We start from the raw sequence: 16,093 nt of genomic DNA, 5'->3' as shown, positions 1-16,093 counted from the left end.
ACCACAGTCACAACCTCCACCAGCACCCTCTCCACCTCCCCCGAAACCACACCACCAACCACCACCGTCACCAGCACGCCCACGTCAACACCCACTGTCACCACCACCACCATCACCCCTTGGACACAATGTTTCTGTAAAATTGGGAATGCCATTTTTTCACCTGGTAATTTTACTCATTTTTATTAATCTATTTGGCTCTTTTTATTGGACTGTGTTTTCAATTTTCATCATTTTTTTCCTAGATTTTATTTTAATATTTTCATGGCTTTTACATGGAAATTTTTTATAGCCTTGTGGGTTGTTTTTTTTCAGTGTTGGCATCTTACTCCTTTTTCTTTCTTTTTTTAGGTGATGTGATTTACAACAGGACAGACAATGATGGATGTAGCTTTTATGCTATCTGTAGTCAAACATGTTCAGTTGAACGATTTACAGGATCCTGTAATTTTACTACACCTCTAACCACTACTTCCCCTGAAACATCTACGAAAACTACATCAATTCCTCTGACTACCACTTCTCCATCCCCAGGTTGTTACTCTAGTACTCACCCTCCCTTAAAGGTATGTAATTACTGTGTTATTTTAGAATTTTTGAATTAAAATATGTATTATGTTGACACCAAAAAGAAACATTTTTCATTCTTTAAAATTTATATTTCCAGAATGCCAAAATAAGCATTGTTCGTGATGAACAATACACATTCTCATTGCTGCATAATGATATACAATTGTTATGGGCCTTCTCGATAGAATTTTTTGCAAACTGAGAAAGCAAACAGCAATAATTTTTTCTAGTGATTTTATCGTTAGTAAAACATGCAGGCTTCAAAGCACTCTATTACATAAATAACATACATTTGTGCATACATTCTCTTTTTTTTTTTTCCTAATTGTCTGCGCTGATGGTGAGGTAAAGTGTACGTAGCCAGCACAAAGGGCATTTATTTCCTCCACCTRAAACCTACCTTGAAACCCTCACCTCAGGCGAGTTCCTCATGCAGAAGCAATAGCTGCAACTAAGGCTATCGCTCCTTTTCAGTATAAGCCACCTTTTTAATTGTCTAGAATAGAATAGAATGACCTTGTACTGTCAGTGGAGATTTGCCTTGTAGCCTTTGTTCCAGATCTGAAAAGCAAGTAACAGTTTTGGATCGTCCATGTCATTGTCAGAAGTATGAATGCCTGTAGTCAATATTACAAATCATTAATACCACAGATTCAAGAGAAGGAACATACATTCCTTTCCAATACCACCATCACTGAAAACATTATATACCACTAGATTAAAAACATGGATAAAGTTCATACCTGTTTGTAAACTCCTGTGACAGCAATTTTTGTTCATTTTGCAGCCTGGCCAAATAATGAAATTATCCAACTGCTCAGAACTCATCTGTGGGGAAGACAGCAAAGAAAAAGTAAATCCAATAAATTGCCCACCTGTAAAGGAAATCACCTGTGCCAATGGACATCCATCAGTGCTGGTACCTGATGAAAATGGCTGCTGTTACCACTATGAATGTCGATGTAAGCATCAGTAAATTAAAGAATTACATTTTTGGAAGCAAGCAAAACTTTGCACAGAATACATGGGGATTTTTTTCTCTGTATTGCTCTAGAAATTGTGGTACATTCAGTTAAGTTTCTAAATTCTTTCTTCTACATTAATTTTAATATTAATCTTCTAAATACTTTCTCTCCATCAGGTGTGTGCGTTGGATGGGGTGATCCTCATTATATTACTTTTGATGGAATCTACTACACTTTCCTTCAAAACTGTACTTACGTCCTGGTGAAACAGATTGTACCTAAATATGACAACTTCCGTATTTACATTGACAATTACTACTGTGATTCAAAAGATGGGCTTTCCTGTCCGAAATCGATTATTATTTTCTACAAATCTTCAAATGTGATGCTGACCCGTGAACTAATGAATGGTGTGATGAAGAATGTGGTAAAATATACATTTTTTTATTTCTCTAAGTCTGTTTTTCCAAAAGAGAAATAAGGTCCATTGGCCTTACTGATTCTCATTTGTAATACAGTCTGTTAGAATATCATATTCCAGAGATGACTAGGACAGAGGCATCACTAGGAGAAAAATATTACACCTATTTCTAGGAATAAAATGTCAGAAACATTAGAAACAGCACTGTACAAATATGAATATATTATGTTCATCCATACGTATATATAAATAACAGGAGGAAACAGACTAATACAGCTGACAGAGAGAAGACAGAAAGAATGTTTGCGCTGTTGCTTGAGGATTAGTCTTTCATGAAAATTAATACATTGTGTGTTCACTTACTTAAGTAAACACATTACGAAGAAACACAGCAACAGATGATAAGCATGCTTCTTTTCTGATGGTGAAGACTGGTGAAGACTGGCCCATATCAATTGTATATTCACTGATGGTAAAGACTGGCTGGCTGACTAGGGATTCCCTCCTCTGTATGGGGAACTTCAGACATTAAACAGAGCCATGGCATGACTCCTCTCCGATCACCTGCTGGGAAGGGAGGTACAGCTAAGAAAAGGGGTGAACGGGGGTGTCCCCTTGTCCTCATGATCCTAAATTAGTGTTGGTGGCTGGTGAAAATCAGAAGTCGGTTATGCTGCCAGTGTTACCCTGGGGAATTAATTAGTTGGTAAGAGAACTCAAATAGGTGGGAGGATATGTTTGTCAACCTGCACTCTGCCCTTGCAGAGCCGCACCAAGCTCTATTTGCTCCAGCCAGAAAGCTATGCGGAAACAGTCCAGTGATTCCCTGTGAGAGAAAATAGGAACTGACAGTTTTAACTCCTACTTCATCCCAATCCAATGAGAAGAAAGTTGCAGAATAATTCCCAACAAAAAGTTATTAAGCAAATATGCCACCTTCATTAGCTCGTGTAAGATGGACTGAAAATGGAAGAGCTTAGATTAAAGAATAAATATGACAGCTAAGTAAAAACAGCACCAGGCACATTTGTCTTCATCTTGAATTGAGAGGACTCTCCCAATGCTAGGGAATGTGCAGCGTTGGGACTATGTGATTTTGTAGGAATTTCAAAGTTATTACATAATAATGGTGGGAACATTTTTGCAATTAAAAGAAAACTACCACTAATTTCTATGTGGAAAAATTTACATTAAACAAAATGATGTTATCAATAAAATACTTCAGTTTAGAATGATGTACATTAGCACACAGTCTGCCCAAACATGGCATATAGAGGCCACTTCATTATTGTTGTTGTTGTTGTTATTATTATTATTCTGTCACTCTGGAACAATATAGCCACACAAGCTGAAAATGAATGCAGCATATGTTGTTATTGCAATGAAAACTGTCATTGAATATGATGCATGATGAATGAGTTATGCATAATTATAAAGATCAGTAAATACATTATTTAAAACAATCAAATAGAAGCAGCCCTTATTCTGAAGTTTTTTTCTTTTCTTTTAACCCTACATCCAGATTTACTTCAATGGAAAGATTGTCCAACCAGTGTTCAAGAAAGATGGCATTTCTATTTCAATGCTGGGCATCAATATGATTGTTGAAATACCAGAGATTGATGCAACCATCACCTTTAGTGGGCTGATTTTCTCAGTGAAGCTCCCCTTCAGCAAATTTGGCAACAACACTGAAGGACAGTGTGGTAAGAYAGATACATTATTGATTCTTTCTCTACCCTCCCATGGTTATTCTCACCCGCTCTGTTTATGCAGGCTAACCATAGACAGAAATTTTTCAAACAGCAGTAAAATGGAATTGAGAACAATTTTGGTCTTAAACTTCTTAAGATCAATAGCTCAATATTACGAACACCTGCTTTTTTGATTTTGGGGTTGGGGGTTTGGTTTTTTTTTTTTTGCCCCAAACTAAATTAAAATTCGTATAAATGTAGAGAAAGCATTCCCTGTGAAGCAGGGCACCTGATACATTTCATGTGCAAATCCCTTCTAAATTTGGTATGTATTGTGCACCTCAGATGTGGCTTATGCAACTTACCTTGCTCCTCTCTGATATCTTCCAGGAACATGTACAAATAACAGATCAGATGAATGCCGCTTGCCAAGTGGCAAGATCATTTCCTCCTGTCCCCAAATGGCTCATCACTGGGAAGTTGATAACGACAACAAATCCTGCCATGTAACACCACCGCCAATTGTAACCACACCTCCACCATCGCCTCACTGTAAAACGCCTCTTTGCAAGCTTATCAAGAGCAAGTAAGATAAAAACTGAATGAATTTGCTCTTCCTTAGCTAGACAAAGCTTTCTCAGTATCTTATGAAATGAATAAGAACTATAGCCCTATCATGTGATCATATCTGAAAATATCAGCTTAATGACAAGATATGGGTAGTAAAAGGCCTTTGCAAAAGAAACTGCTCTTCTTTAAGGACTTGCAGTCCCAAAGACACCTGAGCAAGGAGAGGAAAAGTCAGCAAATCAGGGATACAACAAGAACCAGAATTCATACTCCCTGGGTTTCAAGCACATGGATTTATGTTATCTTTCTCCCTCCCTGCTTTCCAGGCTATTTCCACTAGTATAACTACTAACTTAGCTAACTTAAATAAGGACTGAACTTTAAATTTGAACTGGATCTTTAATACAAACAGCAAAGAGCCTGCTAATCAACCAGGCTAACACCAAAAGTATCCTTCAATATTTGTGCATTTTGTATAAAACATACAGCTCCAAAAGCACCAGCACTAACAAAGGCCTGTTTCCTACATACCTATTTCCTACACCTGYGTGAACTACAACCAAAAGCTTGTTCTTCAGCTGGATCATTTATAAAAGCCTCTTGCACATACTTGCTGTAGTGTCTAATAACTTATGAGCTATTAGATGTTTCCACCTCTTGGGCACTTCTAGCATCCCTTTTTCTTCTACCTAATGCAATTGCCTTCCTCAAGAAACTTCTGGTGTCAGACAAATGAAGAGTTGTGTACACATACACAAACATTATGACCATTAGCATCTTTAGAAAAATAGGCTCAAAACAGTTCTAAGGGCTTCAAATTTCCTAACTTTTCCTACCCTGAATCTATCTCCCAGATTAGTGGCCATTCTTAGAGTTAATTCTGTTTCCTGTAATGTGTGCCTTCTTGAAGGAGAGAACAATGTGCCTTTAAGTAGGAAGGTGCTGTCTGACAAGATCTGATTTTATATAATGACTGGTTAACACGAAAGGGTTTTGGTTTCTTTTCTGTCTCAAGAGTTTTTGAACCATGCCATGATGTGATACCACCAGACCCATATTTCAAAGGCTGTGTTTTTGATGGATGTCGTGTATCTGATGAGTCGGTACAGTGTTCCAGTTTGGAGATGTATGCTACAGAGTGTGCTGCTAGAGGTATCTGCATTGACTGGAGAGGAAAGACCAACTTTACATGCCGTAAGTACTGCAGAACTCAAAAATGTATGTGTAAAGCCCTATTAATTAGGGTTCTATTCAGTAAACACACCTAACATCTAACACTTGACTACGATATTTAACCTAGAAAAATGTACACAGACATCTTTACCAACGGAAGCCCCAGATGACAAAGGCCAAGCCAGAAACACTTAAGAACATCTGCTACAAAAAGTATTTGATACCAATTTTTGACCTATTTTCTTCTTTTCCCTTACAGCATACAACTGTCCAACAAACACAGTATACAAGGCATGTGGGTCCATTAATCCTCCTACCTGTGACCCAAGGTATGAAAAGACCAGAAAAATTACAACTGCTAATCTTTGTCTTCTTTTCTATTTACCCAGCCACTATCCTTAGAAAATGGAATTACTAAAAACTTTCATAGTGAAACATATCTCATGAATTTGTATAAATTACTCAAGTTTTAAATATCTCATTGATCAGCTCTGTGAATCTGCACTTCCTGTTGTACTTCAAAAAATGTAAATTCTTCGTCTCCCTTTTATATGACATTGTGACCTTCAACACATGCTGCCCTCTCTCCTGCTTTACAGCAAAAACATTGTACTCAAATATATGCATTCCTCCCACTCTAGCTCTGTTGAGCACAGCGGCTATGGTGTAACTGAAGGATGTTTCTGTCCTGAAGGACAGATTTTCATCAGAGAAGACAGCAACATCTGTGTCTCCGAATGCTGTAAGTATTCTGTATTTAGTTTGGGGAATAAATAGAAATCTGGACTGGGAGTCAACAGAGTTCTGCTGCCATTTTTACATGGTCAGATCACAGGCAAATCAGTTCAGTTTACTTAAGCTCCTTTAGTCTCCCCATCTAAAAATTGAATAATGATCAATACCCCCTTCTTCCCACCTTCCTTATTTATGTCAGACATAGCAAAATGAAGAAATTTTGTCCTTCATTTCCAAAGGACTACTTTGCATATTCAGTTTCTTGTTAGATTTATCTTCACAGTATCTCTATTTGAAACTGCACAGATTTACTCCATTGTGTTCATTTTCAGTAATGTAAATCTCTATTCTTTTATTTTTTCAGCTTGTAGGGAACCGAGTGGAATATCCAGAAGGGTGAGTATGACAATCAATGTGGTATATCAAGTACAGACAGGGGAAGCAAGAGGACATTCGGTGCTTCACAAGAACAAAGTTTTGCTTAAGTTTGAGGAGATTTTAGGGTTTTTTTTCAAATGTTTGTTCCTCTTAAGTCTTAAAAATAATCGTGAGTTTGATAGCCGAAATCACATGTTACTTCCTGAGACATTAAATGGCAAGTGATGGGATATTCTTTCAATAACCAACACCTCATATTAAAAAAAAAAAGAGAGAGAGAGAGAGAGAGAGAGAGAAAAGAACAGATGATAGTAGTGGAAACTTGGCATATCTGCTTCTTTTATTTCCATAAATTTGACCAGCTAAAGTTACTAGAGACAAATGGACAGATGAGTAACAGAGTTTATTTGTTGCTGAAAATGCTGACAAGCTGCATTCTTAGGTTCTCAATTGCACAAAAATTATACAAACTTCTCTCTGTAATCTAATGTGCAAATGAGTATGTGATATGATAACTTCATATATAAAAATACATGCAAATCTCAGTCACTTCTCCTTTACACCCTTTCTATACTAACTCTTTATACTTGCACCCTTTCATACTAACTCCATAAATAAATAAACATTGATAGATATGTGGACATATTCAGAACTATTAGTGACCTCCAGGATCTTCTGCTAAATAGTTTCAATCTAAGGATTTCTTATAAAATCTAGACATACTAGAAATATGAAAACGCTGATGTAATCAGGTATCACTATATCCGTGAATAAGTAAACTAGTTAAAAAAGAATGATTTTGTTTTAAATTTATATATAATTTCTTTCTTCTTTCTTTTTTTCTTTTTTATACAGCCAGGAGAAAAATGGATGAAGGATTGCCAGGAATGTGTCTGTGACAAACATACTCTTAAAGTGCATTGTACAAGAAACGAATGTCCTCCGACAGAAACAGTGCATTGTGATGATCCAGGTTATGAGCCTGTTCAGGTACAGCTGCCAGGACATCCATGCTGTACCCAGCCTGCGTGCTGTAAGTACAGTTTGAGTTATTTATCATGATGAATATACTGTATGCATTGTGGGGAACTTAAGCAGTAGTTTCTCAGGTTTTTATACTTTTAATTAATCTCATAAAGCTTTTTTTCCCCATCCCACTTCCTAGAGTCTTCTTGCAGAATATCTACTAGATACCTAAAGAGATCAACTTTAAAGACAGATAGGTTTTACACAGTTAGACACAGAAAAGTAACTAAAAATTTCCTGTAATTTAACTTTTGGAAGGAAAAAAGAAAACCTTTAATGCCATCACCTAAAACAATGACCAAAAAGTATTCAAAACATCTTCTTTTTCCATGAAAAAATTACCATTATCAAAAGTTTATCTTATCTTTAAAATCTCTTAAACTTTTAAAAAATTCTCAAGAGTGTTCCTGAACCTCTGAGAGTCATCAGATTTTCCAATTGGTTCAAATTTCTCTTTGGAAATTCTTCTTTCCAGCAATCACCACTCTATTCTTCTCAGGCAATACTTTGTTTTCCAAAGGTTACAGAAAAGCTCATTCATTTCAAAAATGGCTTGGCAAATATATTGAGATAGTCATTAGACTAGCCTGTCTACATTTCCATCTGCACCACTGTATCTGCTCCAAGGGAAAACTTCCAAAGTTCTTGCTCATGCAAAACAAAATCACCTTCATTTAAAATTTCTGATTTCATTATTTTTTACCTTCTGTTACATTACACAGTCTGCAACACTAGCCGCTGCCCTGAGGTCACACACAAATGCTTAGCGGGACAGGAAATAGTTACAATACAGCGTGGAAAATGCTGTCCTTCCGTTGAATGCAGTAAGTACCGTGCACCTTCTTCATATGTTACTCTGAGCTATATTTTAAAGAGTTGTTGAACATAAAAGCCATATAGGAGAAAGATGCAAATTAGCTGTGTTATCACATCTGGACAACAAACCAGCAGATTTTTCAGATACTTCTGCTTCTTAAAATTTATACATGCATGTCACTATCTTTCTTCCTTTCTTATTGGACCAACAGGACCTGGTTGTGCAGTCAACGATATCTTCTATCCAGTAAGTACACAGCAACTCGCTATAAAAATATACCTGCACATAGTTTAACAATGCAACATTTCTGAGACTCCTATCATACCCCACATTTTGCATGATAAAACATTATTAATCATTTAATCAAGGCCAGCATATGAACCCCCTTCCTATAGGCAAGAGTATTATCTGCTCTCCTTTCTGAAGTAACAGAATTTCCCTTCCAAAATGCAAAGCATTGGTGTTATCAACAACAGAAACTCTGGTTAATTAAAACAATCAAAACAGTATTTAAGGATAGTTTAGCCCATACATAGCTCAGTTTGGTATTGCCTATGACATATGTACACTAAGTAACTTGCTTTTATTGATTAATAATGACTTTTTTTCTGGCTTCCCCTAGCCTGGAGCTGTCATCCCATCAGGTCCCTGTGAAAAATGCACCTGCTTTAATTCCTCTTACTCAGGTCCTCATCACGCCTTTGTCAAGTGCGAGCCTGTTATCTGTGACACATACTGCCCAGTGGTGAGTGCTATTTCGCAATCAGTAATTCCTACCCTGCTCAGTTCAAATAACTGTCAGAGATAAAGTTGGTGTCCTGACTCAATACCATTTCCTCTGCATTTCTTTCAAAACAGGGTTACAAGTATACACAGAAACCTGGGCAGTGCTGCGGCACGTGCAAGGCAGTGGCTTGTATAGTGACCATGGGAGACAATACGACACATGTGCTCAAAGTAACTACCCCTGTTACATTTTGGTGAACTCTGCTAGCCTCTTTGCTCCTTCCTCTCCTTGTCTATATCACATTTATTTGCTCTGTCTTTTCTCATGTTAGATTGCAATGCTTGTTGAGACAGACAGACTGCCTCACATGGCTCAAAGAGCACCTTGAGCTACGAGACTCTGGTTTTAACTGAGGCTTCTGGAAGCAACTATGATACTGAACAACAGCTTTCAGAAATCAAAATAGAAAATACATACATGAAAGTAATGGGCCTTTATTTGCTTTCAGCCCTGAAAATACAGCACCCATTTTGTTCAAAGAATAATTTTGTTTTTATGTATCTGGAGGCAGTTTTCTGCCCCAAAGAGAGCTTTAAAACAGAAGAGGTCAGTGAAGCCAGCAGAAATTCTGCCATATATCTGAGTGGGATTAGGACAGACCCCATAAATTCTGATGACAAAAGGGGAGGTCAAAGCCATCAAAATGTAAGTTCCTCTTTCCAAATTAGTCCACATACTTATCCCATTCCTACAAAAAGCATGGGAGTATCCAGATAAAAATATAGCCTCTTCACTTGGTTAATGAAAAAGATTTAAGGCAGTATGATAATATGACAAGTAACTATCAGCTGAGATTCGAGGACATTATACAGTATAACAACACCGCAACAGGGAGCAATGATAAAAAACTGCATTTTGGGGTTTTGTCTTTATATAAGAAGATTTCTGTTCACTTTTATTTAATTTTGACTACTTTCAGGTTGGAGAAGTCTGGAAGCCGCCTGGCAAAAACTGTACATTTTACACATGTGAAAAACATGACGATCAGTTCATTCCAGTCATTGTACAGAAAGGCTGTCCTTCCATTTCTGACAATTGTGATCCTGTAAGTACTCTTCTACTAATTCTCATGTTTGTTTGAAAAGATCACAGTGGCTTGGCACAGGTGATAATGGGATCACCATGTCCAAAAAAAAAAATACCTAGCAGAAGCATTATATGCAGTGTAACTCAGATTGTATCCTATCTGAATCTGGTCCCATCAAATTTCACTTCAGAAAGGCAAATCAAGATTAAAATGGGTGGCATATCAGTCATTGCTGATGCAAAAAGACAGAGCAAGCACTAGAGAAAAGGCCACAGCATACTGTTTTGGATTTCCAAAAGTGTCAAGTAACCCAGGACCAAGAATCTTATTGGAAAATACTTGGATTTTTATTCCTAAATTATTCAAGCTTACAAATTCTTTTTTAGAATTCATTCATTGAGAGCAAAGGGGAAAGAAAATAAGCTACTTCAATTAGCAAAATAATTCAACGTAATACAGCTCAGGGTAGATCAGAACCAGCCCCTCCTGTGTGGGAAGTGAGCATTTCATTAACTATGTTACCTTTGCTGACATAATGCTTCATCTGCACTTTGGTCCCTCAAAATATCCTATGTCTGCTACAAGCTTTATTTCTAAAATCTGACTACTGAAGTCTGATGATAGGAAGGCAATTTCAGTCCTAATGTCAGATTGTGAAGAAGTCTTACTAATACTGTATTGAAGTAGCAGTTATGTGCCCTTACTATTTAGCCCTGCCCCCATCCATCTCAATACAAAGAAGTTTCTGGCACCAGAGAAACTTAGGAAGCAGGGAAAGTCTCTGCTTTAGTGTGCAGATATGAAATCTGAGTTATCTTATTCTGTTTTCACACTCAAGGATGACGGGGTGTCAGAGGATGACTGCTGCAGACTGTGCCCAAAACCACAGAAAAGTAAGTCATGATCATTTTAAGTAAAAGCACAATATATGCCTTATTAAGCATGTTAGTCCATCTTGCATGGTAGATGCACAGACAGAGCAGGTGAATAGACTGAGTTTGGGAGCAGTGCCTCATATTGGGGTGAGAAAGGAAACAGGGTGTTAAGGAATAGAACGTTTCCAGCACCCACTTCCAGTCCTTTGAAAACATGTATAGGATGAACTTTCCCATGCTCTGCCATTAAATGTTAGTCTTTTTGTGGCTATTCTCCAACCTTTTGTAGATGCATTCTCTTTGAGGAAAAAGTAAAACCAGTCCTGGGAGATGGATGCATGTTGACAAGTTGCCACAGCACTACTCTTTATTTCTGCATCGCGCGCTGGTGCTGCATAAGGAAAGGRAACTTTTTTCATTCATTGCTAGCACAAGCAGAGAGAGTCATCGTTTGGCCATAAGCAATTAAAAGAGAACTGCACTGTTACCTAATTTCCTATTTCAGCTCCATTCATCTCAGTTTTCTATTAAGAACTCTCTATCATGTACAGATGTCTACTTATATGCACACATATTTTAACATATTTTCTCTTGGTCTGCTGAAACTTCAGCCTGTAAGAAGCACAATACCACTACTGTCATCCAGTACCATGGATGTGTATCTCCTGCACCTGTTGAGCTAACATACTGTGAAGGCAGCTGTAATGCTTACTCACGGTAAGTGGTATAAAAGATCATTACTCACTCTGCTTGTATACAACTGAACCTATGTTTTTCTATCTTCTACTCATTACACCGGTAACAGAAAGCAAATTGCAAATGCCTTATTAATATGTCCAGCACCCACTCAGCCATCAACTGCTTATGTCTGTTGTGCTAACATGAACTTTTAACAGACGTGATGTTATATGAGGTTAATTACCTCATGACTAACCAGGTTTTAACAGCTAGACCAATGCCACAATGAATAGACCCAAGTTACTGGCTCATGTAAAAGTGACGTTATCTGTCTCATTCTAGTCTCTGTTTTTGGACTGGCTTGATACATGCTCTGGAGTAATTCATTTATGTTTTCTGTGTCCTAATGTAGAGCTAGAAACATAGAACTAGATTTATCCATTTTTACAGCGAGTAGCAACTTATGTTTCAGCACAATACTCTCAGAATGGTAATATCAAGCAWTTGCCCCCCATGCAAATGCACAACTTTTGGTTTTGCCTAGTAAGGGATGAGAGTGGCGGTGGTATTTCTCACAACATCATTTCTGAATCTTTCTCTTGTGTTGGTCTTGCAATCAGATATTCTCCAGAGGCGAACATGATGGAACATAAATGCACGTGCTGTCAGGAAATCAAGACCAGCCAAAGAACAGTGACCCTGACATGCAGTGATGGAACCTACCTTGATTACTTATACACCTACGTGGAGAAATGCAGCTGTGTGGGCACTGAGTGCATTGTTCAAAACATTGAAAGCCCTACCAACCGCGCCAAACAATCAGTGCAGGAGGCAATGGCCTTGCCAGAGAAAGGGAAGGTCTAAAATGAGAACTAGCAAGAAGAAGCCAAACAAGGAAGAGTTGAACATAGACTAAAATAAACCTTTCAAAAAATACAAAAGTGTCAAAAGCAGCTAAAATTTTGGATGAACAGATGATATCTTCTGCCTGGCTCCTATATTATTTCAGTTTTCATTCCAATGCATCTTTCATTGCTTTGAGTATCTTTTCTTTTACACCTCGAGAGGTACAGCATAAGGTCGTTTTGACATTTGCTGTTTGTTTGTTTGCAGTCTTTCCTGGCTTGAAGCTTTCCCTTGCTGGCATGATATAGACTAGATAGGCATAAAATAAACATTACTATGTAGGAAATTAAGTTTTGCTAGCCATTACATTCTGTACCCACTTGAAAATAACTAATCTTTCCACTGACATACACTGACCATTTTTAGAACATTTTCATTTCATTTCATTGAGACAGATCAAAAGCTAAAGTCCGGAAAAGAAAAGAAACAAACAAAACTGTACTTGTCAGCTTCTTTCTTTTTCTTTTTGCTTTAAGGAAAACTTAGACTGTATAGAAAGCTGTATCTTCTCAAAACTGTAAACTTCAATATTATGAGCAATTTATGATGGGTATTTTCCCTGTATATTCTTGTGAGAAAGAAAGAAAGAAAGAAAGAAATCCTATCATGAAAAGCTGCTGCACACTATTCTTTGTTTACATAATACCATCAGCATAGTAACTATATGAAAATTTGGAATTTTTTTTGTTTGTGGTTAACTGTTTACAGAAGAAGTATATATATATTTTTTTGCCAACAGGGGCATGTGAAGGATTTTTGTAAACAAAAGTAATAATAATAATAATAATATTATATGTAAATTCTTTCCTAGGAAGCTGAGATTTGTTTTAAAAAGTTGTACCATTGCTATTTATTTTATTTTTGGAAAATTGATTTATTGGGCCATTTCCTTCAGAATTTGTTACCCCATTTCTTAGTCTTAGTGATGTTATCTGGGTGTGGTATATTTTCTTCTTCCATTTTGTTTTGAAATATTGTTTATTTTGTTCCTTATGAAAAAAAGAAATGATGATTAATAAATTTTGAGCATTTTAAAGCTTTTGTATCCTCTGTCTTTTCACTGAATCCCTTACAAGAGAGTTGCTGGCCCTATAAAATATTTGCTTCCCACTCTACTGTAGCCATTCCTCAAGAGCTCCAGTTAAAAAGTCAGTCTACACTGTGGTACCTAACTCTCTACAGAGCTTTAATGCTCTTCAGTGCTTTGAAAGGAAGGCACTCAAAAGCATATACTAAAGGTGTTCCAAGCACATAACTTGATGCTATCGACTAGAGGGTCTTCAGTAAACAAGCCTATTTTTGAGTCTGTACCTATTTTGTAACTGGAAGTTCTTTACTCAATTGACAAAAACTATCCAAAGTACTCCAAACCAGTCAGTCTCATATTTTAATGCCTATTGAAACATACACAAATCTCAAACAAATCTGCAGTGGCACTATTGTAAATTTGCAAGTTTTGACAAGTTACCATGCAGCTTTAGCTACATTATGCTTTCAACCAGTGACTACATACCTGCCTGTAAACTGTATGATGCCAAGCAGCATGTTACACAATTTACAAATGACTGCTCTAGGATCAATAGAGGGAACAGAAAAAAATTAATGATAAGCTTTTCCTCGCCTACAGTTTGGACAACCTAGTAGAGGGAGTAACAGGGTAAGCATGTAGGTTTCTTCAGGTATCCTGCTTAGGCTGCTTTTCTCACCCATTTTTCTTTCACAGAACTATGTCACTCCATAGACCCCTTCACTCAGAGGTGAGCACCGAGTTCTCCTCAGGGACCACTGGTAACCTCATACTTTCTGCTTGAAAAAGTTTGCCCTACCTCCCAGCTTCCTGTTGGCCAAATTGCTACTTTACTGTCCATTTTCTGGCTTTTCACAACATCTTTTTGTCCCAGTTCTTAGGCTCTTCTGATTCCCAGTGAGGTCCCAGATGGTTTATTGCTCACTTCCCTCTTTCCCACCTAACCCACCTGGCCTCCCGGTACAGCACTGATACTGAACTGACTGGTTTGGTGAGCAACAGATTCTCTGGTCTTTCCAGGCAGGCTGGGGTATAATTCTGCTCCTGCTCATTCTGCAGAAGGGAAGAGAGAATGTCTATTAATAGAAAATAAATTACTGTGTACTTCTTTGGTCCACAACAGCCCCTTATCCACAGGTAACCCACTGACATATTCTCCACATGCGGCTTCAAAGTCATCAATTCTTTTCCCAAGGAAAGTCTGTATCTCAATATCCCAGCAGTTCCCCTCCTTCACGGAAAACTCCATGTGTATTAAGCCTGTGCCAGCAAATGCTTGAGGCATCTTACTGAAAGAGGAAAGACTAATACATGGAAGAAGAAGCGAATGAGACAGACTCATCCTCTGACACATGGGAAGACTGAGAGGTGATCATGACTTAGGGAGGGGGGGCAAAACCAACCTAGGGTTGTGTGACATGGGAGAAGGAAGGAGGGAAGGAAGGAAAGAAAGAAAGAGAAGGAGAGGAGGGGACAGTCCTTGCTCCTGGCATGGGGAAACAAGGAACCCCCATAAGTAGGGGCAAGGAGCAGAGGCACACAAAACCTGCGGTGGAGGACACACTGGAGACCCTACCTTGGAGCAACTAGGAACCGTCTCACACACACAGCACCAGTGCTGGCAAGAAGCAGATGGCAACCCTCAGCTGAGGAAGATGAGAACAGGGGTCACAATGCACTTTGGGTGTGGGAGAGCAAGTGGAAGGACTTGCAGGTGCTCCCTGAGTAGCAGGAAACACAACAAGAAGTTGGTGAAAAATAAAGAGCACCAGTGGGTGGCATAGATTGGCTTTCCAGGTTTCCCTCGTTATTTTCCTTTACATAGGAATTAACTTTGCTCTGAGTTATTGCTGACACAAATTGGGAATTAGCTCCAGAGGAAATCAATGACTCTTTTCTAAAAATTGTAATGAATGAGATCAGTTACATCTCTCGTAAATAAAATTTACTATTTTTCTAATCCATGGATAAGTATTAAAGACAATAAAAAATAAAGTGAAAAAAAGGGATTGGCTTAGTAGCCCTTTATTGACAGAGGTCAGAATATTGTGCAGGTCACACTTTATTGGTGTAGATAACTAATGTACATTACACCAGCATTAACACTAGAGGGCTCTAGGCTCACAGTTTACAAGCATATCTGAAAAGGTTTATTTCAAAAAGGTTTCTTTCACAGAGCTCGTTGTGAGCCATATTATAACTGTTGCTTTAGTTTCAAATCATTGGCATAAATTATGCCCTTGATTAACTCTTGAATCTAAACACATCTGGTCTAAATAACATAGAGAGACTTGTTTATACATCCAAGACAGAACCTGACATGTCCCATAAGCTATCAGTATTGCTTAATTTTTTTTTCCAATCTGATCATCTTTGGATAAAATCACAGTAGAGAAACCATTCACTTAGCCCACAACTTATCCCAGCTGTGAAATAAGCATTCA

The 16,093-nt window shown here is 37.8% G+C and overlaps 1 protein-coding gene across 1 annotated transcript; it reads left to right on the top strand.

Moving 5' to 3' along the window:
• Positions 1-351: 351 nt before the first annotated feature.
• LOC112961638 (mucin-5AC-like) lies at positions 352-12,580 on the top strand (the record flags this gene model as incomplete). Its single annotated transcript, XM_026056994.1, has 15 exons — positions 352-566; positions 1,358-1,532; positions 1,712-1,962; positions 3,479-3,662; positions 4,041-4,236; positions 5,236-5,414; positions 5,653-5,722; positions 6,035-6,135; positions 6,493-6,524; positions 7,362-7,496; positions 8,972-9,094; positions 10,056-10,181; positions 11,002-11,056; positions 11,650-11,755; positions 12,337-12,580. Coding segments are annotated over 15 exons (2,192 nt in total), but the record flags the coding sequence as incomplete, so codon positions are not given.
• Between the last annotated feature and the right edge of the window lie 3,513 nt (positions 12,581-16,093).

Source organism: Apteryx rowi, unplaced genomic scaffold (assembly GCF_003343035.1).
Source record: "Apteryx rowi isolate R43461 unplaced genomic scaffold, aptRow1 scaffold_1350, whole genome shotgun sequence".
In the NCBI taxonomy this organism is placed as follows: Eukaryota; Metazoa; Chordata; class Aves; order Apterygiformes; family Apterygidae; genus Apteryx; species Apteryx rowi.
The sequence above is the reverse complement of the archived record's forward strand: the minus strand, read 5'-3'. Positions and strand labels throughout refer to the sequence as shown.